Source organism: Ambystoma mexicanum, chromosome 1p (genome assembly GCF_040938575.1).
Source record: "Ambystoma mexicanum isolate Mex_15411 chromosome 1p, UKY_AmexF1_1, whole genome shotgun sequence".
Classification (NCBI taxonomy): domain Eukaryota; kingdom Metazoa; phylum Chordata; class Amphibia; order Caudata; family Ambystomatidae; genus Ambystoma; species Ambystoma mexicanum.
This window is the reverse complement of record NC_090921.1, coordinates 260,791,416-260,814,914: the sequence shown is the minus strand read 5'-3', so window position 1 is coordinate 260,814,914 and position 23,499 is coordinate 260,791,416. Positions and strand designations below refer to the sequence as shown.

The 23,499-nt window shown below is 46.0% G+C and overlaps 1 protein-coding gene across 1 annotated transcript in view; it reads left to right on the top strand.

The window, feature by feature from the left end:
* LOC138474601 (histidine N-acetyltransferase-like) overlaps positions 1-9,570 on the top strand; it is a 54,201-nt gene extending 44,631 nt beyond the window's left edge. Inside the window, exon 3 of the mRNA XM_069612222.1 lies at positions 5,098-9,570. Coding sequence (XP_069468323.1) covers positions 5,098-5,646 — 549 coding nt within the window. The 3' untranslated portion in view covers positions 5,647-9,570. The remainder of the gene's footprint in view (positions 1-5,097) is intronic.
* The last annotated feature ends 13,929 nt before the right edge of the window (positions 9,571-23,499 follow it).

Here is a 23,499-nt window from a genome sequence, read left to right as displayed (position 1 = left end):
TGATCAATGAGGAGGGCTGAAAAGCAGGCCAGCAATGATGAATGAAGAGGGCTGAGAAAGGCAGGCCAGCAATCATGAACGAGGAGGGTTGAGAAAGGCAGAACAGCACTGATGAATGAGGAGGGCTGAGAAAGGCAGGCCAGCAATGATGAATGAAGAGTGCTGAGAAAGGCAAGCCAGCAATGATGAATGAAGAGGGCTGAGAAAAACAGACCAGCAATCACGAATGAGGAGGGCTGAGAAAGGCAGGCCAGCAATGATGAATGAAGAGGACTGAGAAATGCAGGCCAGCATTCACGAATGAAGAGGGCTGAAAAAGGCAGGTCAGCATTGATGAATGAAGAGGGCTGAGAAAGGCAGGCCAGCAATTATGAATGGAGAGGGCTGAGAAAGGCAGGCCAGCAATGATGAATGAAGAGTGCTGAGAAAGGCAAGCCAGCAATGATGAATGAAGAGGGCTGAGAAAGGAGGGCCAGTAATCATATAGCAAGGTGGCTGAGAAAAACAGACCAGCAATCACGAATGAGGAGGGCTGAGAAAGGCAGGCCAGCAATGATGAATGAAGAGGACTGAGAAATGCAGGCCAGCATTCACGAATGAAGAGGGCTGAAAAAGGCAGGTCAGCAATGATGAATGAAGAGGGCTGAGAAAGGCAGGCCAGCAATTATGAATGGAGAGGGCTGAGAAAGTCAGGCCAGCAGTCACGAATGAGGAGGGCTTAGAAAGGCAGGCCAGCAATGATGAATGAAGAGGGCTGAGAAAGGCAGGCCAGCAATGATGAATCAGGAGGGCTGAGAAAGGCAGACCAGCAATGATGAATGAACAGGGCTGAGAGAGGTAGGACAGCAATGATGAATGAAGAGGTCTGAGGAAGGCAGGCCAGCAATGATGAAAATGTACCTGGGAGGGAGAAATGCTGAATAATATTCCTAGATGAGTAGATGTCAACAACAAGAAAATCTGAAAACAAAACTGCCAATACGCCCTCAAGTCTTAACAGCCCAGACGTACCAAAGTGCTACAGACTGCCTTGAACCTCGTAGCCTTGTAATGGAGGTTCACTTTACAAGTCTATGGAATATTGATTATCTCTCCTTCGCTTTACTCTTCTGGGTCTTATTTGCGGCACAGTGGGCTGACTTGGGAGTTCTTGAGAGCCTTTAGCTTTGCATGGCTAGTACTACCGAGTTTCCCTGCTGAGGATCTGTGCACACAACTCTAATCGCTAAGGTCATTACTAAGGTGGCTACACCCTCTGGTTGTGAGTTGTGGATGCGATGGTACTTCCAACTTCTTTCTGGCACCCAGAGATGTGCACTCTTAAGGAAGGTGTGAATGACCAAAGACGCATAGATCAGAGTTGATGAAAGGCCACTCTGTTTCAACTCAGTCTCACTTTTCCGGGATAAAATATCTGAGACTTTTGTCTACCATAATAGCCATTTCGTTTCATTGTCCTATTGCATCTGCTCCCCTGGCTCCCCTCCTCTCTCATTTGCCCGCACCAGTCATCAGTCTCAATACCACTTTAACATTTGGTGCCCACTACTGCTTTAACTTCCTGTCTTGTCTATTTGTCTCTTTGTCTTTTCTGCCTCCTTCTACACAAGGTACGGCTGCTTCTTTCCCCTTGTCCCAAACACCAACAGCAGGACCTTAATCAACATTTCAACATTTAAGTAAAAATTCCTTCCTTGTGCTCTAATGAAACCTGCATTTGACGATAACAGCCATTAAACGTGCTTGCAAAATATTTTCGGCGATCTAACCTGCCTAGAAGAAGACAACCATCTCCTTAACCCAAACCGCAAATGTGTAAGCCAATGGGTGGCAGTTGGGCCATAGCGCTCATCATGGCCTCTCTCAAAGCTACAGTAACAGAGAGAGAGACGGCCCTTGGGCCCCATCATTGCAGTCCAATGCAGCATCGGGCTAAGCTCTGGAGATGGCTGCAGCAGATTGGCCTTCTGACGAAGCTCAGAATTTGTGATCATCGCGATCCCGACCCCGGCCAATCAACTGGTTTTAAGGTCCTGCGCATCAACGCCTCACCATGCTTTCTGCCTTCCCAATGGCCACACGGGCAGGAAGTAGAAACCCCTTAACTGACAGGGAACCAACCTTACAGCAGCGCAAGCCTTTATCACAATGGGTTCTCAGGTGCCGGTGATCTCCATGCCACCCATCATTCCCTGACCAGGAAATGATTTTGTCAGAGTCAGGTTATGATGTAGGACTCAACCTTTAAATCGTAGACTCAGCATCTTGTGGTGGGGACATCCTGCAAGCTCCTGGTGTAGCTTGCTTGGTCCAGGTCCCTGTGTTTGGTCTTTTTTTAGAGATTGTGTTCAGAGCGAGAATGTTATGATATTTACTCCAGGATATCAACAGGAGAAGGTTAGAGTGTAGGGGGGGGGGGGTTGGCATGAGGCTAGCGATGGGATTATGATGAGAATACGCTGGTAAAATGGGGGACCGATTAACTCCGAAATAAATCTTTCATGTCATTAGTATTGGTCCTATTTATACAGTCTGAGTTACTGCACTGCTGCATTTTCAGCAGGTGTTCTATAACTTCAGTTTGAGAATATCAGCACTTCATCGCAATTCTTCTTTACTTTTAATTTGACCATAACAGCGGTTCGCGCAAGGGTTGCTATACTTGGACGACACCAGCACCTGCTTTACTTTTAGTCAGACTGTACCCGCACTTCCCAAAAGGGCTCCCGTACTCATGATGAACGCAATTCTCAAAGGAGCTGCAATTCTTTTAATCTCACGACACCAAACCTTTTCAGCATGGCAGCCATACTTTTAATGTAACAATAGCAGTCTTTTTCAGGTAGGGTAACCAGATGGGGAAAAAAAAGGGACAAACAATAGACATAGAAGTAGGACTAAAGTAAACACAAATAAAAGTGTAGTCCTCCTTCTATGTCGCTGGCTTGTGGGGGTGGGGGTGGGGGTGGTCACAGATACACTCCTCTCATTGGAGGAGAGCGGCCGTGGAGGGTAACGGGGAGGAAATGGAGACGTGAAAATCATTCACGCCCCCATTCATGCGCTGGAAGAGTCGCGCCAGGCCCAATTTCAGGATTTCAAAATTGGGTCCCGGCAAAAACCAGTACCATAGCCACCCAGCCATCCAATCTTGGGACGAGGTTTATAAAATTAAAAAACTCCAGGGACCCCGGGGTGGAGGGCGATTGCCCGGGACTGTCGCTGGAACACCGGGACGTCTGGTCAGCCTATTTTAAGGAGGCACGCTATACTTCTGCCACAAGAAGCACTTCTCATTATTATTGGCACATGCATTTCTCAAAAAAGCTGCAATACTTTAAACTTGAAGATGCCAACACTTCTCATCAGCCCTTATCTTCTTTTATTGTGGCAGTGCCAGGACTTCTGAGCAGGGATGTTCTTCTTTTAATGTGACAATGCAAGCACTTCACATCAGGCCTGTCATACTTGGAATCTCCTAGTACTAGCACTTCTCAGCAGTTCTGCTTTACTTTAATTGTGACAGCATCAACACTTCTGGGCAAGGCTGCTATACTTTTGGTAGAGAGCCATGAACATTTCGCAGATGGGATGGACTGTAGAAGCACGTCTCTGAAAAGCTGCGTTAACATTTAACATCCATCGATAATGCCCAGGAAAACATGATAGCACCAGCAATCCTCAGCAGGCAGCAGATGAATTGCCCCCCTGTTTGGCCGGATGAAACAAACGAGCAGTACACATCTTAAAACAATGCACGCCTAAAAGCAATGGATGAAATCTTAGGCAATAATATGCAGGCACTTCATAACTAACTTGTTCATCGATCATATTTCTTTAATGGGTCCCCAAAGCACAGAAACGACCCCTTCTCTTTGGTGTGCTGGGAAGCCCTCATTTCGAATTCACCTTTTCATTTTTAAATGTTTTAATGTTTTATTAGTATTATTCAGTATGACATATAGTCAACTTTAACTACAGTTCATCATCTCATTTATATAGGCAATAATATGCAGGCACTTCATAACTAACTTGTTCATCGATCATATTTCTTTAATGGGTCCCCAAAGCACAGAAACGACCCCTTCTCTTTGGTGTGCTGGGAAGCCCTCATTTCGAATTCACCCTTTCATTTTTAAATGTTTTAATGTTTTATTAGTATTATTCAGTATGACATATAGGGCCTCATTACGACTCAGGCGGTAAGGGTTTTACGGCGGTGTAAACAGCGCCGACCCTTACCTCCTGAGTATGAGGTCCCTTAGCGCCATTGGCGGACTTAACACCTGCTTTTAGCAGGTGTGAAAATCCATGGCGCTAAGGGACCATGGAGTTAATTACGCCACCGTAATTTACGGTGGCGTAATTAACGCCTTCCCCACTCCCATTATGCCCTATGGGGCAAAAATGGGAATGGGGAAGGGTAAATGGGGATTGGGGACTTACCGCCCCGCCAAGGTCGGAATGGGGCGGTAAATCCGCCAACCACCATGGCGTAAACGTAAATCGCAGAAAGCCACAGTAAAATGGCCGCCATATTTCCTCCAATAATATTGCTTCCTCATTTACTGCTACCTCATGCGGAAATGGTAAATTAGCGAACTTAGAAGATAGCCATAACTTTTCTGTCCATTGGGGAAAGCGGTATTACCGCGGGTGATGATGCTGGGTTTTGCATTTGTGTGCAGGCAATTAGATCCACGCCAAATCCAGAAGATGTTTCAGATACTAGTGAAGAGCAGTACAACATGTAGTATTCAGAAATGCATTAATTTATTAATTTTTATCATTTGTTATAGCGCCTTTCACCATAATACTGCATGTTTCACTGTTGTCACAGTGCTCGTGAGGCCGTAGTGGTGCCATATTTGAACGATAGAAGAGGGCGGATCCCAAAACCTGTGGTTTAAGCTTAGCAGAGCAAAAAGAGTTGTGAATGTGTGTGAAGTAGAAAGGGGTCTCCTGGCTGGAATATGATGATTATAGTAAAGCCTTTCCTAACAAGGGTCAGCCTTGAAGGTTGGCTGCAATGAGTGGTCACTGTAGTCTCTTCTTCTAATGAACTGTGCAACCTTCTCTCTGCTTTCTCTCTACCAGGCTGTCCTAATATTGATTGTGACGCCTGGAGAAGTTCAGGAGATAATCCACTCCCTCATCCCCAGGCTGGATAAGGAGGGGCTTTGTTTCCAGCAGCCGTTGACTCTGGGGGATGAAGATGTGAGGAGAATTTACCAGAATGAGTACGTGATAACGAAACTCCTGCCGGCCACAATGCTGATCCAAAGTTGGCTGCCAATTCATCCGAAGCAATCGAACCTGGACTATCTACTTACCCAAGGAATCACCTGGTTGGCCGACAAGGTAGAGGCACCCGACTTCCTTAGCCTGGGGTCACCCCCATTCCGGGTGCCCCTGGAGGACAACTCATTCCGACTGGACATTGATCTCTTTGGCACAGACCCAAGGAGTGCAAAGATGCATTTCCTGGCCCAGTTGCTGGCAGGGACAAAGGCCATGAAGGAGGGAGTGGTGTTCTGCGCCCTGTACATGGAGCTAGCCCTGTTCCCTGTGCTAGACGTCTTCACAGAGGGTATCAAGAGATATGACTTATGGAAGGAGCAGCTGGTGATGGAGAAGGAACTCTGAAGTCCCTATAAGCAGAGTCAAAGGAGCCTGTAGATCTGGGATGGTCTGCCTTGAGTCACCACAAGCTTCTGGAAATTAGGGTCAAACGTGATATGTATCTCTTGAGGGACGCCATTTGCCATGACTCTGGGCATGCCTGTGACACCCTTTAAGCTCTTATCATGCCTTGACAAATCTTTAATTGGATATCCTGTCATTCAAGTCAGCTGCACATCTGGTTCGAAGGTTTGCACTGTCAGAGTGGGCAGTTCATGCAGGACTGACCAGCAAAGATGTACAGCAAGTGTCTCACAGCAAAACACATTATTGCCATTTTATTGATCAGGAGATTGAGCAGTTAGACCAGAAATGCTGTACATTAGCAGTGAGTAGGGACATCTCTTCCTGGGTGCTGCACAAACTGAAAGTAGACAGAGTATATAATATTGAGGCTTCACATGGGAACATTGAAGGGGGTACCACAGAATAAGAATACAAGTCATGTATGTTATTTACAGATGATGAAGCTCTTTGCCCTTAGTACACATTAGCGGGGAGCAGTGGAGCAGCACAGAGGAAAGTGGATCTCCGGAAGGCACGCGTTGCTTCCTCCCTGAATACAAAAAGGAAGGTCTTGGTAGTTTTGAAGATTATAAAAGGGTCAATGTATTTGAATTTGCGAGGGGAACGATACGTTCAATTAGCCCGCATCAAAGAGAGTGAAGGAGTAGTAATCAGTAATTTCAGGATGCACAGAGGGTAGCAATGGAGACAGAGTTGGTCAGGTGCAGGGCATTCCATGAATGGATATTAATCGAATGAGTAGGAATTTGAAGAGGGGTGTGTGCTGCATAGGTGGGTGTTTACAAATAGTAGTAACGTTGAGAAGGTTATCTGGGGTGAGAAAGGAGTAGAGAGGAAGGTCCAGGTGAGAGATAGAGCAGTGGTTAAGATGGTTGATGACCAGAGTGGAAATCAATATATTAGTCTAACTGTAAGTCAGATTTAGACAAATATTGTGTTCATATTAAGAAAGGTGTAGTCTGCGATGGGGGAAAGTGTGGCAATGAGATCAGGAAGGTAGACGACTTCAGTCTTGGAAGAGACAAATATGAGTTACCTAAGAGATTTGTAGTGGCAGATGGTGGAGCAACAGGCTAGACCAGGGATGAAGAAAAGAAAAAAGAAGAGGTTTTCGCAAATAGAGGTAACCCAAAGAAAGAGATTATTTGCTGAGAATGGAAATATACAGCATGAAGGGAACTGAGCAATGGGGCAGCAAAGGGTCTTACTAAGCAATATTCACCTGCTCCCTGGGCTGTACTGGATAGAAATTGTGTGGGGCTCGATTTATTAGGTTCCAGCATAGCAAGGATCTTTAATGTGTGTCCGCGGGATGTTGGCAACAAAGGATGTTGTACAAAGGGATGTACAAGAAAGGGAGCCAGTGAATGTTGTGATTAGCAGCCTAGGTTATTGTCCGGGGGTGCAGCTAACAATGCATGTGTTTGAAACAATGGGCTGTGGAAAGCAAAATGTAGGGGATATTTAATGTAAATTGTATGCGTTTGCTAAAAGACTAGGAGAAATATATAAGGACGTAGTGTTAAGTTTTTGCATCTCATGTGAGAAAGTTTTTAAAATATTTGATTGTGAAATCCCAGCCTGTAATATTTAAAATGCAGGGTTTTTAAAGTCATATGGCAACCAGAATATAACATGTCATCTCTCTGTACTGCACTCTCCACTTCTTCTCTTCCTTCCCAGACCTCTGTACAGCTCTGGCCTCTCATTTCACAACCAAAATCAGGACATCCTTTCCTCTCTCTCCTCTACCCCTCCCTCCACCTGTACACAGGCCTCCCTTGGCCCCACTCTCTCCTTCCCCGTACTCACCCCCTTCTCACCCATAGCACCGGTTGAGGTCACTGAAACTGTCTGCTGTATGGAAGTCTCCTCCAAACATGTGCACCCCTGTTCCTCTAGAATTATCAAGGACAACATTGACTCCCCAGCTCCCTCCTTGGCTGAGTTCTGTAACCCGTCCTTTGCCAATGGCTCCCGACCCTCACCCATCAAGCACTGACTTGTGCACCCCCTCATAAAAAAGACATCTGCGCACCCTTCCTGCCCGGGTAACTATCGTCCTATCTCCACTACCCCATTCTTGGGCAAACCCCTGGAGAAGTTGGTGATCACCCAATTGATCCATCAACCCAAATCTGTTGGTTGCCTCCACAATCACCAATCTGGCTTTAGAGCAGCAAAAGGCACGGAAACTGCTCTCCTGAACAACTGTGATGACTTATTCTCAAACCTCAACTCTAATTCTCCATCTGTTCTCATCTTCCTCGATCTGCCTTCTGCTTTGACAAGATCAATCATTCCACCCTCATAAATCGGCTCCATGATACTCTGAGCACTATGAAACCTGGCACTGGATTGGTTGACCTCCTTCCTTTTGAATCGGCCCTCCCAAGTGCAATTGGGCCCTTTTCTCTCCTCCACCTCACTCTCTATACTTGCGGCATCCCTCATGGTTCTATCCTTTAGCTGTGGCTTTTCAACATTTACCTTGACCCTCTGGCCCACCTGATCTCCACTTTCTCCCTTCACTTACAGTGCTTCACTGATGACACACACCTCTCATTTAAGCTTCCTTCTTCTACCTCCTCACCTTACTCTCTCATTAGCGAATGCCTGTCTGCTATTCAGGCATGTTGTGCTGCAAATTACATCTGCCTTAATGCCAGCAAGACTGAGAACCTCCTCATTGGGACACTCGGCCCCATCCTTCCCTCCTACTCTCTAGCTGCCCTCCATGGGCACACTCCCCTCACCTTCATGTGTAGCTAAAAACCTTAGTTTCATCTTTGACTCCTCTCCTTCCCTCCTATCAATGACCTTGCCAAAAAGGCCCACTTTCAACTTGACCTCCTCAGAGGCATTCTCCTTTTCCTCACCTTCCCCCAGAAACTTAATGTCTCCAAAGCTTTGGTTCTCTCCAGGCTTGATTACTGTAAAAGCCTCTCCCACAATCTTCCTCTTTCCTCCTTCTGCCCTCTCCAACTAATCCAGAATAGGACTGCAAAACCTATCCTTGGCCTCAGGCCCAGGGACCACATTTCTCCAGCCCTACAAACTCTCCACTGGCTCCCAGTTGCTGCAATGATCAAATTCAAGACCCTCTGCATCATCCACAAGGCTTTCTGGGGTCTGGGACCTCGCTACAGCCAACTTTCACTCACTAAATACTTCACTGTTTGAGTCCTTCAGTCCACAAGCTCTAACTCTCTGCAGATCAGACAGTTCTCCAAGCAGAGTGTTGGGGTAGATCTCTTTCTTTGGCAGGAGCCTCCATCTTGAACAGCCTTCTTGCCCCTTTCCGTCTTGAGCTGGATCTCCTTAAGTTACGGAAGCTTCTCAAGATCCTCCTTTTCTCCTCCTCCTTCCCTCTCCCTTGCTGATCTCCACCTGCCATTGCGACTGGTTGCCTGTGTCCCCTATGAGTCTTAATGTGGCATAGTCCTCCTTCAACCAGCCTTCCCCTGCACCCCTTTACCAGCACTTGCATTTGTGCACACTTCACTGACCAGACTACTATTCTAGTCCTCCCTCACACTAGTTACCCCTACTCCTGTTTCCCCTTGGCACTTGCCCTCCTGGGCTGCCACCAGCACTTGTTCATTCCATGGGGCCCCTCCCCCAGCACTTCCTCCTGTTCTCCCTATCCCATCCCTTCCCATTATCCCCCTGCACTTCTTGTTACTGCACTTGCACGATCTGAATGTCACAAGGCCTAGTAGGACCGTTATTGTTTTTTCTCCCCTGTGCCCACCCCTTTCTTTGTCTTGTGGCATCTTGAAACACTTTCTGCTGTATAGGAATCATACAAATGTTCAATACATAAAATAAATCAAAATAAATAACTATATTAATGCTGTCTAATACATATTATTTTTAACATCTGGGAATTAAATCATGTACACCTTTAAATGCACACCGAAAATAAAACTATTGGAAATGCAAGAAAAAATATTCAGTTGACAAGTTACATTATAGATTTCATTGAAAGAAGTGAGTGAGAAAAGCATTACTATTTGAAATTGTATGCTGAATACATGGTCCCCTTAAGAACCAAATGTGTGATCTATTATCCTGCATACATGTTTTTGAAGCTCCAGGGGCCAAAAGCTTTTGAAGTCATGAGTCAGACAGCTGCTAAAGCCAGACTTCCCATAAATCTGTATTCAAACACATTAACCTGGGTACCACTCAAAAAGTCTCATGTTCAACTTGGAAAATGCTGAATACATTGAAGTAAACAAAACAGAAAAATACATTTCCACTTTTTGACTGGGAATTAGTCACATCCAGTTTTATACACCAGTAGGAAGCTCTTCCCACGAGAAAATAAATGATGCCACTATCGAACTTGAGACCCTAGCAATCAAATGAGCAGTGGATTATTTGAAATATGTGACCGGGAGAACATTCACATTAATAACTGACCACTGACCACTCACTTGGCTCAGTCTACGGAAGGAAACAAACCCTAGGACTATGCGCTGGTTCCTTGATCTCCAGCCTTTCTGTTTTCATGTAGAACACAGAAAGGGTAAAGAAAAGGCAAATGTTGATTTCCTGTCCTGAATTTCCCTTGGAGGGAGATGGGTGTGCCAGCTGCATTAGGGCAAGGGTATATGACGATTCACAAGGTGTCGTCACTTCTCCCCATGGGAGAGACCCTTCTCGTAAGGCTAGGGCGCTGAAGTCGCTACCCAATAGCTCCCGAGGGGTGGTTTAATGCGGGGGATCTCATGGGAAGGAACTAAACCCAGGCAATAATAAACATCTCCACATTCTCTAGCCCTTCCTTCCATCCCCAACCTTCTAGTTGAAAACACAAACATATTTACTACTGTAATGCAAAAGAAACAAATGGCCTCAAACACCAAGACGAGGAAGAACACAGGAACAGACTGGTTCAAATACTGGATGAGGTGGCCCCGAGGAGGTATAGAGATCAATCTGTCAAAAGGGACTTTGACAGCCCACCCCTCAAGAATGGACTACAATATATAAAGACAATCAATGGACAACAGCTTTGGCCAATCCCAGAGCAGAGCTCGGCTGCAGCACCTGCTGGGAGAAGCAATGGACGCACTGTGTTCACCGTGGTCTGGGTGCCAACCCGAGGAGAAGAGGAACCGAGGACGCCAGCGGTCAGCTGTGTGAGTTCTTGCATTGTTCCGCAGGTGCGGACCTGTGCACGATGTCAAGTTCAACAAAAGCGAGCGGCCCAGCACTGGAGACACTGGAGAAGTAGATGGGTAAATCGAGCCAGCCGAGAAGTCGGACCGCCATCCCTGCGAACCCCGGTGACATACCAAAGCCTGAAAGCGGGTAAAGGGTGGCATGGGAGACCCAGAGGGGACGCAGGCAGGAGGTGCAAGTCTTAACAGCCCAGGCGTACCAAAGTGCTACAGACTGCCTTGACCCTCGTAGCCTTGTAATGGAGGTTCACTTTACAAGTCTATGGAATATTGATTATCTCTCCTTCCCTCTACTCTTCTGGGTTTTATTTGCGGCACAGTGGGCTGACTTGGGAGTTCTTGAGTGCCTTTAGCTTTGCATGGCTAGTTCTAACGAGTTTCCCTGCTGAGGACTTGTGCACACAACTCTAATCGCTAAGGTCATTGCTTAGGTGGCTACACCCTCTGGTTGTGAGTTGTGGATGCGATGGTACTTCCAACTTCTTTCTGACACCCAGAGATGTGCAATCTTAAGGAAGGTGTGAATGACCAAAGACGTTTAGTTCAGAGTTGATGAAAGGCCACGCTGTTTCAATTCAGTCTCACTTTTCTGAGATAAAATATCTGAGCCTTTTGTCTTCCATAATAGCCATTTCGTTTCATTGTCCTATTGCATTTGCTCCCCTGATTCCCCTCCTCCCTCATTTGCCTGCACTAATTTTACAGTCACCAGTCTCAATAACACTTTATCATTTGGTGCCCACTACTGCTTTAACTTCCTGTCTTGTCTATTTGTCTCTTGCACCAGGTACGGCTGCTTCTTTCCCCTTGTCCCAAACACCAAGAGCAGGACCTTAATCAACATTTCAACATTTAAGTAAAAACCTCCTTTCCTGTGCTCTAATGAAACCTGCATTTGACGATAACAGCCATTAAACGTGCTTGAAAAATATTTTCAGCGATCTAACCTGCCTAGAAGAAGACAACCATCTCCTTAACCCAAACCGCAAATGTGTAAGCCAATGGGTGGCAGTTGGGCCATAGCGCTCATCATGGCCACTCTCTAAGCTACAGTATCAGAGAGAGACGGCCTTTGGGCCCCATCATTGCAGTCCAATGCATCATCGGGCTAAGCTCTGGAGATGGCTGCAGCAGATTGGTCTTCTGACGAAGCTCAGAATTTGTGGTCATCGCGATCCCGACCCCGGCCAATCAACTGGTTTTAAGGTCCTGCGCATCAACGCCTCACCATGCTTTCTGCCTTCCCAATGGCCACACGGGCAGGAAGTAGAAACCCCTTAACTGACAGGGAACCAACCTTACAGCAGCGCAAGCCTTTATCACAATGGGTTCTCAGGTGCCGGTGATCTCCATGCCACCCATCATTCCCTGACCAGGAAATGATTTTGTCAGAGTCAGGTTATGATGTAGGGCTCAACCTTTAAATCGTAGACTCACCATCTTGTGGTGGGGACATCCTGCAAGCTCCTGGTGTAGCTTGCTTGGTCCAGGCCCCTGTGTTTGGTCTTTTTTTAGACATTGTGTTCAGAGCGAGAATGTTATGATATTTACTCCAGGATCTCAACAGGAGAAGGTTAGACTGTAAGGGGGGGTGGCATGAGGCTAGCGATGGGATTATGATGAGAATACGCTGGTAAAATGGGGGACCGATCAACTCCGAAATAAATCTTTCATGTCATTAATATTGGTCCTATTTATACAGTCTGAGTTACTGCACTGCTGCATTTTCAGCAGATGTTCTATCATTTCAGTTTTAGAATATCAGCACTTCATCGCAATTCTGCTTTACTTTTAGTCAGACTGTACCCACACTTCCCAAAAGGGCTCCCCTACTCATGATGAACGCAATTCTCAAAGGGGCTGCAATATTTTTAATCTCACGACACCAAACCTTTTCAGCATGGCAGCAATACTTTTAATGTAACAATAGCAGTCTTTTTCAGGTAGGGTAACCAGATAGGGGAAAAAAAGGGACACGCAATAGATGTAGAAGTAGGACTAAAGTAAACACAAATAAAACTGTAGTCCTCCTTCTATGTCGCTGGCTTGTGGGGGGTGGGGTGGGTGTGGTCACAGGCACACTCCTCGCATTGGAGGAGAGCGGCCGTGGAGGGGGAACGGGGAGGAAATGGAGGCGTGAAAATCATTCACGTCCCCATTCATGCGCAGGAAGAGTCGCGCCAGGCCCAATTTCAGGATTTCAAAATTGGGTCCCGGCAAAAACCGGTACCATAGCCACCCAGCCATCCAATCCCGGGACGAGGTTTATCAAATTAAAAAACTCCAGGGACCCCAGGATGAAGGGCGATTGCCCGGGACTGTCGCTGGAACACCGGGACGTCTGGTCAGCCTATTTTAAGGAGGCACGCTATACTTCTGCCACAACAAGCACTTCTCATTATTATTGGCACATGCATTTCTCAAAAAGGCTGCAATACTTTAAACTTGATGATGCCAACACTTCTCATTAGCCCTTATCTTCTTTTATTGTGGCAGTGCCAGGACTTCTGAGCAGGAATGTTCTTCTTTCAATGTGACAATGCAAGCACTTCACATCAGGCCTGTCATACTTGGAATCTACTAGTACTAGCACTTCTCAGCAGTTCTGCTTTACTTTAATTGTGACAGCATCAACACTTCTGGGCAAGGCTGCTATACTTTTGGTAGAGAGCTATGAACATTTCGCAGATGGGATGGACTGTAGAAGCACGTCTCTGAAAAGCTGCGCCAACATTTAACATCCATCGATAATGCCCAGGAAAACATGCTAGCACCAGCAATCCTCAGCAGGCAGCAGATGAATTGCCCCCGTTTGGCCGGATGAAACAAACGAGCAGTACATATATTAAAACAATGCACGCCTAAAAGCAATGGATGAAATCTTAGGAAATAATATGCAGGCACTTCATAACTAACTTGTTCATCGATCATATTTCTTTAATGGGTCTCCCAAGCACAGAAACGACCCCTTCTCTTTGGTGTGCTGGGAAGCCCTCATTTCGAATTCACCTTTTCATTTTTAAATGTTTTAATGTTTTATTAGAATTATTCAGCATGACATATTAGTCAACTTTAACTACAGTTCATCATCTCATTTATATAATAAAAGAAAGTAATCCGGCGAATATTTCAATAACAATCCAAAGTTGCACCTTTTTTCTTGAAATGCTACGACCACAGAGTAAACTCGTATCCGCCATCCAGTTGCTCTTTCCCCGGCTGCTCTTCTGTGTACTGGTGTCTCGTGTTGTGCAGAGAACCCAAAGTGGGTCTGGGGACGAATTGACAACTAGCGGGAACTACTTTCACACCCGACTCATATCCTGCAAATCGCAGAAAGCCACAGTAAGATGGCCGCCATATTTCCTCCAATAATATTGCTTCCTCATTTACTGCTACCTCATGCGGAAATGGTAAATTAGCGAACTTAGAAGGTAGCCATAACTTTTCTGTCCACTGGGGAAGGCGGTATTACTGCGGGTGATGATGCTGGGTTTTGCATTTGTGTGCAGGCAATTAGATCCACGCCAAATCCAGAAGATGTTTCAGATACTAGTGAAGAGCAGTACAACATGTAGTATTTAGAAATGCATTAATTTATTATTTTTTATCATTTGTTATAGCGCCTTTCACCATAATACTGCATGTTTCACTGTTGTCACAGTGCTCGTGAGGCCGTAGTGGTGCCATATTTGAACGATAGAAGAGGGCGGATCCCAAAACCTGTGGTTTAAGCTTAGCAGAGCAAAAAGAGTTGTGAATGTGTGTGAAGTAGAAAGGGGTCTCCTGGCTGGAATATGATGATTATAGTAAAGCCTTTCCTAACAAGGGTCAGCCTTGAAGGTTGGCTGCAATGAGTGGTCACTGTAGTCTCTTCTTCTAATGAACTGTGCAACCTTCTCTCTACTTTCTCTCTACCAGGCTGTCCTAATATTGATTGTGACGCCTGGAGAAGTTCAGGAGATAATCCACTCCCTCATTCCCAGGCTGGATAAGGAGGGGCTTTGTTTCCAGCAGCATTTGACTCTGGGGGATGAAGATGTGAGGAGAATTTACCAGAATGAGTCGTGATAACGAAACTCCTGCCGGCCACAATGCTGATCCAAAGTTGGCTGCCAGTTCATCCGAATCGATCGAACCTGGACTATCTACTTACCCAAGGAATCACCTGGTCGGCAGACAAGGTAGAGGAACCTATCTTCCTTAGCCTGGGGTCACCCCCATTTCGGGTGCCCCTGGAGGACAACTCGTTCCGACTGGACATTGATCTCTTTGGCACGGACCCAAGGAGTGCAAAGATGCATTTCCTGCCCCAGTTGCTGGCAGAGACAAAGGCCATGAAGGAGGGAGTGGTGTTCTGCGCCCTGTACATGGAGCTAGCCCTGTTCCCTGTGCTGGACGTCTTCACAGAGGGTATCAAGAGATATGACTTATGGAAGGAGCAGCTGGTGATGGAGAAGGAACTCTGAAGTCCCTATAAGCAGAGTCAAAGGAGCCTGTAGATCTGGGATGGTCTGCCTTGAGTCACCACAAGCTTCTGGAAATTAGGGTCAAACGTGATATGTATCTCTTGAGGGACGCCATTTGCCATGACTCTGGGCATGCCTGTGACACCCTTTAAGCTCTTATCATGCCTTGACAAATCTTTAATTGGATATCCTGCCATGCAAGTCAGCTGCACATCTGCTTCGAAGGTTTGCACTGTCAGAGTGGGCAGTTCATGCAGGACTGACCAGCAAAGATGTACAGCAAGTGTCTCACAGCAAAACACATTATTGCCATTTTATTGATCAGGAGATTGAGCAGTTAGACCAGAAATGCTGTACATTAGCAGTGAGTAGCGACATCTCTTCCTGGGTGCTGCACAAACTGAAAGTAGACAGAGTATATAATATTGAGGTTTCACATGGGAACATTGAAGGGGGTACCACAGAATAAGAATACAAGTCATGTATGTTATTTACAGATGATGAAGCTCTTTGCCCTTAGTACACATTAGCGGGGAGCAGTGGAGCAGCACAGAGGAAAGTGGATCTCCGGAAGGCACGCGTTGCTTCCTCCCTGAATACAAAAAGGAAGGTCTTGGTAGTTTTGAAGATTATAAGAGGGTCAATGTATTTGAATTTGTGGGGGAACGATACGTTCAATTAGCCCGGATCAAAGAGAGTGAAGGAGCAGTAATCAGTAATTGCAGGATGCACAGAGGGTAGCAATGGAGACAGAGTTGGTCAGGTGCAGGGCATTCCATGAATGGATATTAATCGAATGAGTAGGAATTTGAAGAGGGGTGTGTGCTGCATAGGTGGGTGATTACAAATAGTAGTAACGTTGAGAAGGTTATCTGGGGTGAGAAAGGAGTAGAGATGAAAGTCCAGGTGAGAGATAGAGCAGTGGTTAAGATGGTTGATGACCAGAGTGGAAATCAATATATTAGTCTAACTGTAAGTCAGATTTAGACAAATATTGTGTTCATATTAAGAAAGGTGTAGTCTGCGATGGGGGAAAGTGGGGCAATGAGATCAGGGAGGTAGACGACTTCAGTCTTGAAAGAGACAACTATGAGTTACCTAAGAGATATCTAGTGGCAGATGGTGGAGCAACAGGCTAGACCAGGGATGAAGAAAAGAAAAAAGAAGAGGTTTTGGCAAATAGAGGTAACCCAAAGGAAGAGATTATTTGCTGAGAATTGAAATATACAGCATGAAGAGAACTGAGCAATGGGGCAGCAAAGGGTCTTACTAAGCAATATTCACTTGCTTCCTGGGCTGTATTGGATAGGAATTGTGTGGGGCCTGAGTTATTAGGTTCCAGCATAGCAAGGGTCTTTAATGTGTGTCCGCGGGATGTTGGCAACAAAGGATGTTGTACAAAGGGATGTACAAGAAAGGGCGCCAGTGAATGTTGTGATTAGCAACCTAGGTTATTGTCCGGGGGTGCAGCTAACAATGCATGTGTTTGAAACAATGGGCTGTGGAAAGCAAAATGTAGGGAATATTTAATTTAAATTGTATACGTTTGCTAAAAGACTAGGAGAAATATATAAGGGCCTAGTGTTATGTTTTTGCATCTCATGTGAGAACGTTTTCAAAATATTTGATTGTGAAATCCCAGCCTGTAATATTTAAAATGCAGGGTTTGTAAAGTCATATGGCAACCAGAATATAACATGTCGGTGATCAGTCAAAATCTTGAAAAAATAATCTCGAATAACAATAAGGTCGAAAAAAAAAGACAGAAAAAAAGTCACATTTTTTTTAAAATTATATATTTATTTTGGGGTCCGGGATTAAAAAAAAATGGTTAAAAAAAAAAGGGGGGGTTGGGGGAACACCCCATTTCGAATAAAAAACGTCATTAAAAAAAAATTCAAATTTTTTTTTTGGTTTTTTTGGCCTTTTTTTTCGAGATTTATTTTTTTGAGATTTATTTATTCGAGATTTTGACCATAAACCAACATGTCATCTCTCTCTACTGCACTCTCCACTTCTTCTCTTCCTTCCCATACCTCTGTACAGCTCTGGCCTCTCATTTCACAACCAAAAATCAGGACATCCTGTCCTCTCTCTCCTCTACCCCTCCCTCCACCTGTACACAGGCCTCCCCTGGCCCCACTCTCTCCTTCCCCGTACTCTCCCCCTTGTCTGCAGCTGCTGGAGAAGGGTGTGGCTTACCTGGTCTCGAAGAACATTCCCATTACTGTTGTTGGTGCAGTCAGCTAATTTGCCCTTGTGGCGCTAACATTTATTTCAAGATTGTTCTGTCAAATGGGAAATGATATCTTGCCTCCTATTGCTACGAATATATGTACATTGGCCTGCGCCAAGCTGCTTGTAAACCACTTGTGAAAGAATCCGTGTTGCAAGGTCCTGACCTTAGAATCAATGTAAGCCGCCATTTTAGGTCAATCCGCCAATTTAGGTTCTCTCTGTAAAGTCACTGTGTGAGTTAAAATGGTGGACGATGTCATTCCGAAATACAACATGGCCGTCTTGACCTCCGTGTGTAATTAATATGTAACTTGCCTGCAGGCCACTTGTTGGGTTCGTGAACTGAGACCTTGTCCTTCGCTGACCTGTGTGTAAAAGAAAACTTGTGCAATGAAACTAATCCATGAGCATATGTTAAGAACAATGTATCCAAATACTGAACTAAGAATACATTGTATTAATGTTTGAGAAGACCTGTATGGAAAATCCCAAAATACACAGTTGCCGTGTAGGCTTGTTGACGTATGTATTAAAGGCAAACTAGGTGCATGTGGATATGCGAACTCGGAATGAACCCTAGATCAGTAATGTATTAGAGGAATATTAACCCGAAGTAGGGTTGGACATCATGTTCGCAAATGGTATAAAAGAGCAACGAATTCTAATGTACAGCGTCTCTCACTAAGCACACTGAACCACGCTGGAGTTCGTTGTGTTGTACTGAGGGCCGATAGCTATCTGTTACTTTTCTTGGAAAACTGTTCAGTATAAAATAAAGTTCTTTGTATGTTCCTTTGTAACCCGTGTTCGGTGTATTTCCTTTTGAGGTACTCGGCCTCAATATTTTGATTTTGTTTTCACAGTTGGCGCCCGAATAGGGACCATCAAGATTGATGCCGGATTGTCGAAGGTTGACACTTGCTATCGGACCGGGATCGGACGGTGTGACAAAATAAGGGGCCCCTTCTGAACGAGACGCGACACCTCAGCAGCACTGCACGACCCGATCCCTGGACGATTAGCTTGTGGTCTGAGACAGCATCTCGAGACGCAAGTGTCAGGAACGTTGTCTTACGCGGAGGTAGCACGTACACCTGCCTCCCCGTTGGGTCTTGGCGCCTGGGATATGCAGCACTCAGGCATCCGCGACCCGCCGGGGAAAGAGGGTTAGGGTCCGCTGGTTTGGATGGGTAGGGGGAATTAGGTAAACTGGGTTGAGGGAAAGGGAGAGGTTTTGGATAGGGATGGGGTAGTTCAGGGAAAATATACGTTCAGCCCTCCGGGGTCTTCCGTGGGCTCTCTGGTACTGCCAGACTCATGCACCTTAGCACTTTCTTGTGCTTACCAATTCCAACACCCAGATTATTTCTCTTGGCTTGGATGCATTAGGCAATACCACATCACATTTCCCAGATAGCTCCTCTGGTTTCAGATTCATAGATTCATAGGTTATACCGTAGCACACACACACAGGAAAATGCCCCCCAAAACATTAACACAAGAGCAATACAATCACACAAAGGTTAAGACACTTAGCTTCAAGAAGTACGGGCTTCTGTCATGGATCGATCACTCCAATGTTCTTTAACGAGGCCGTGTAGTCGGCGATCTGCCACTACAAGAAATAAAACACCTGTGAATTTGGTGCGTAACTGCGTAAGACATTCACGAACTCAACCAGCTCGAGTGATGCGGGAGTCTACATGCAGCTTGCTGTTCAAAGTATCAAGGGTTAATGGTGCCGGTTCACAACAACATAGCATCCAGCATGCAACTCTGCCAAACAAGGGTTAATGACATCGGGTGCCCCGGTACACCACTACATTGGAGTCCGGCATGCAAGTCTGCCAACCAAGGGTTAATGGTGCCGGTGCCGGAGCCCAATCCGCGGTGTTTCACCCCGGAGTCGGAGCGGTTGAGTAGCACAAAAAACTCCCCACACGCCCACGCTCCCAACCAATGAATTATTCGAGTGAAAGCACTTATCTCTAGCGAGCAGCGGGGCCTGCAGTGTTCACAGGCGGGGAATGGCCCCGCTGACAGCAGCCTGCAGGAGCCCGCGGAGACACGTCTTCTCTGCCGGAGACTCTGTAGCGCAAGCGTAGATCCACGTGGGTTCTGCGCGCATGCGCGATTGGACGGGCGTGGTCCCTAAGCTTCCCAGAGGCTCGCGGTTGCGCGGGGCCTCTGGGAAATGTAGTCTTCTGTTCTTTTTTCCAGCGTTTGAGGACTTCGTGCCAGAAGGGCTGGTCCCAAGTCTTGTGCCTGCACTTTGGACACAGGAGGGCCCTAAAATAAAGACATTTGTTACTGCTAGGCAGTCTGGCAACAGTATATGCCCCAGCTACTCGTACAGGAGTAGGATTCTTGACAGTACTCCCCCTCCCAACAGGTCCCGGTTTGGTAGGGTTGTTGACATGAAACCGTCGGACCAAACGAGAGGCATGAACATTGGTCGCTGGCTCCCAAGATCGTTCCTCGGGTCCATACCCTAGCCAATCTATTAAATATTGTAGTACCCCATGTTGTATGCGTGAATCCAAAATAGACTGTATCTCATATTCTGGGTTTCCCTGTATGTCGATGGGAGGAGGCCTCTTTAGGTGAATGGATGCGGGTGCCGGCTTTAATAGAGACACATGAAACACTGGGTGTATACGCATCTGAGGTGGTAAGGTTAGGCGGATGGCTACTGGGTTTATAACTTGCTCTACTAAGAATGGGCCTATAAACCTTGGCTGAAACTTCTTGGGACCATGTAAGTGGAGATTCCGTGTAGCCAACCAGACCTTATCACCAATTTTGTACTGGGGGCCCGGTCGTCTTTTCTTATCAGCAGATGTTTTGTATGCTAGTTTTGCTTTGTTTAAATTTGTAAGAATATTTTTCCAAATCTTTACTAAGTGTTCTCTGTGTGTTTGAGCCGCAGGTACCATGTCAACAGCCCCATGGGGAACAGGTTGGAATCGCGGATGATAACCATAAGTACCATAAAAGGGTGTTGTTTTGGTGGATGAATGTACAGCATTATTGTAAGCCAATTCTGCCAACCAGAGAGTATCAGCCCAAGAAACATTATTATCATAGATCATGCATCGTAAATATTGTTCGAGTGTTTGATTGACTCGTTCAGTTTGTCCGTCTGTTTCTGGGTGGTAACTGGTAGGTAGTCTCATATCAATACCAGTTGATGTACAGAAAGCCCGCCAGAAACGAGACGTAAACTGAGAACCCCGATCAGATACCATACATTGAGGGATGCCATGTAACCTTACGATATTTTGGAGGAAAAGCTCGACTAATTCTTTGGCTGTAGGAACCCCCTTACAAGGTATGAAATGAGCTAGCTTACTTAAAGAATCTACTACTACTATAATTGTGGTGAGGCCGTGGCTAGCGGGTAAGTCCACAATCAAATCCAAGGACACAGTATGCCAGGGCGTTGGTGGTGTTGGTAGTGGTTGCAGCATTCCGGCAGGTCTTTGATGGTCCGCTTTGTTCCTCAAGCAACATTCACAATTTAATATATACCGCTGGACGTCTCGTCGTAGCTTAGGCCACCAAAAATGACGTCTCAATAATTCGCAAGTTTTGGCAACCCCCGGGTGTCCCACAAATGGCGAATCATGACACCATTTAATAGCTTGCAGTTGAATGGGTGTGGTAGGCAAATATAAAGTCCCTCCTTGGAAAGGAAGTCCCTCTTTAATGGTTCGTGAAGTCTTAGGGTCATTCCATCGTGCTAGTTCCTGAGCAGTCATTGCATTCCTAATGTCGTTGAATATGTCATCCACAGTGATGCTGCCTATGATGCGTGCGGAAGGCACGATAGGCCTTGGTTCTTCCTCCTTTAGTGTTTTAGGATCTGGTTCTGGGTAGCGGGATAGGATATCGGCTTTCTTATTTTCTGTTCCAGGACGATAAGTCACTATAAAATCGTACTCTGAAAATAGCATCGCCCAACGTAGTTGTCTGGGGCTTAGGGCCTTGGCTGATTTCAGGAATTGTAAATTCCTATGATCTGTTAATATGGTGATAGTGTGACGGGCACCCATCAAGTAGTGACGCCACTCATCGAAGGCCACCTTTATTGCAAGAAGTTCCCGGTCTGCAATCACATAGTTGCGCTCTGCAGGAAGTAGTGAGCGCGAATAGTATGCAACAGGATGTAGTTGACCTGAATTATCCCGTTGAGACAGAATTGCCCCCAGCGCATAGCTGGAGGCATCCGTTTCTACTATATAGGGGCGATCGGGGTCTGGATGAAGCAACACAGGGGCTGAAGCAAATGCGTTTTTCAGGGCTTGGAAATCAGTCTCTGCAGCTGCATCCCAAAGGAACGTGATTCCCTTTTTCAGTAGACGGGTGATAGGTTGCACCATCTTTGCAAACCCATTAATAAACCGTCGATAAAAGTTGGCAAAGCCTAACACCGTTTGCACTTCCTTCACTGACGTAGGAGAAGGCCACCCCAGAATGGCTTTCACTTTCTTATTGTCCATGGTTATGCCGTCTGGGGATAAAACAAAACCTAAGAACTCTATGGTGGACTGATGAAATTCACACTTTTCTAGTTTTACGTAGAGTTGGTGTTCCCTTAGGCGTTGTAGGACCGCTTCCACATGTTTTTGATGTTCCTCCGGGTTGTGGGAAAAAATTAGGATGTCGTCGATATACACCATGGTAAAAACGTCTAGATACCCCCGCAAAACTTCGTCCAGGAAGTGCTGGAAGGCGGCCGGAGCGTTGCAGAGCCCGAATGGCATGACTTGATACTCGTAAAGGCCAAACTTGGTCCGAAAAGCAGTCTTCCATTCATCACCCTCACGCACCCGCACAAGATGGTAGGCTCCTCGCAAGTCTAGCTTGGTGAATATCTTAGCGTCTCGTACTTGATCCAACAGAGTGGAAATTAACGGCAGGGGGTACCTATTCTTTATGGTTATACGGTTTATGGCTCTATAGTCAATGCATGTCCTTAAGTCCCCGGTCTTTTTTGGGACGAAGAATAAGGGGGACGAGACAGGTGACTTAGAATGGCGTATAAACCCATTGGCTAGGTTAGTTTCGATATAAGCTTTTAGGTGTTCATTTTCTGCTTCCGTTAGAGCATATATTCTGCTGCAAGGCATAGATGCACCTGGTTCTAAGTCTATCCTGCAGTCGAAGGTTCGGTGGGGTGGTAAGGTCTCGGCAGCGGTTTTACTGAATACATCCCTATAGCACTCGTACACTGCGGGTAACATAGTTTCGGTACTTCCTATTACTTGTTCTTCCTTGGTTGACACCCTACCAACCTGCAGACAGGTCTTAGAGCAGTAGCTTGACGGGAAACACAACGAACCTTGAACCCAGTCTATGTCTGGATTATGGGTACCCAACCAAGGTAACCCTAAAATTATTCCAAACTGGGGTGCTGCGATGACATCGAACCTGATGTCCTCATGATGCTGCGTATCGCATTCCAAATGTAACCACCTGGTTTGCTGAGTGATGCGACCTGAGATCAGGGGTGATCCATCTACGGATTTCACTTCTTCCTCATGCTTCTTAAGGGTTAGAGGAATACCTAACTGATGTGCCAAGATGGTGTCAATGAAGTTCCCGGTAGCTCCTGAGTCTATCATCAGCTTAACTGGCATACGCTGATTTTCCCAACTAATATGCCCGGAAACTGTTACATGTGTGTATTTTGATTGCTGAATATTAGCGAGATACTTAGGGGTGTCTTCAGATTGGCTCGCCGGGGCCACCCTTACTGGCGAGCTTTTTCGTTTCCCGACTGCTCTCCCTTAGGCTTGCTGGTGCAATCTCGAACAAAATGTCCTGCCTTTCCACAGTAAAGACAGAGTTTCTCACGACGTCTCTTGTCTTTTTCTTCCTTACTGAGA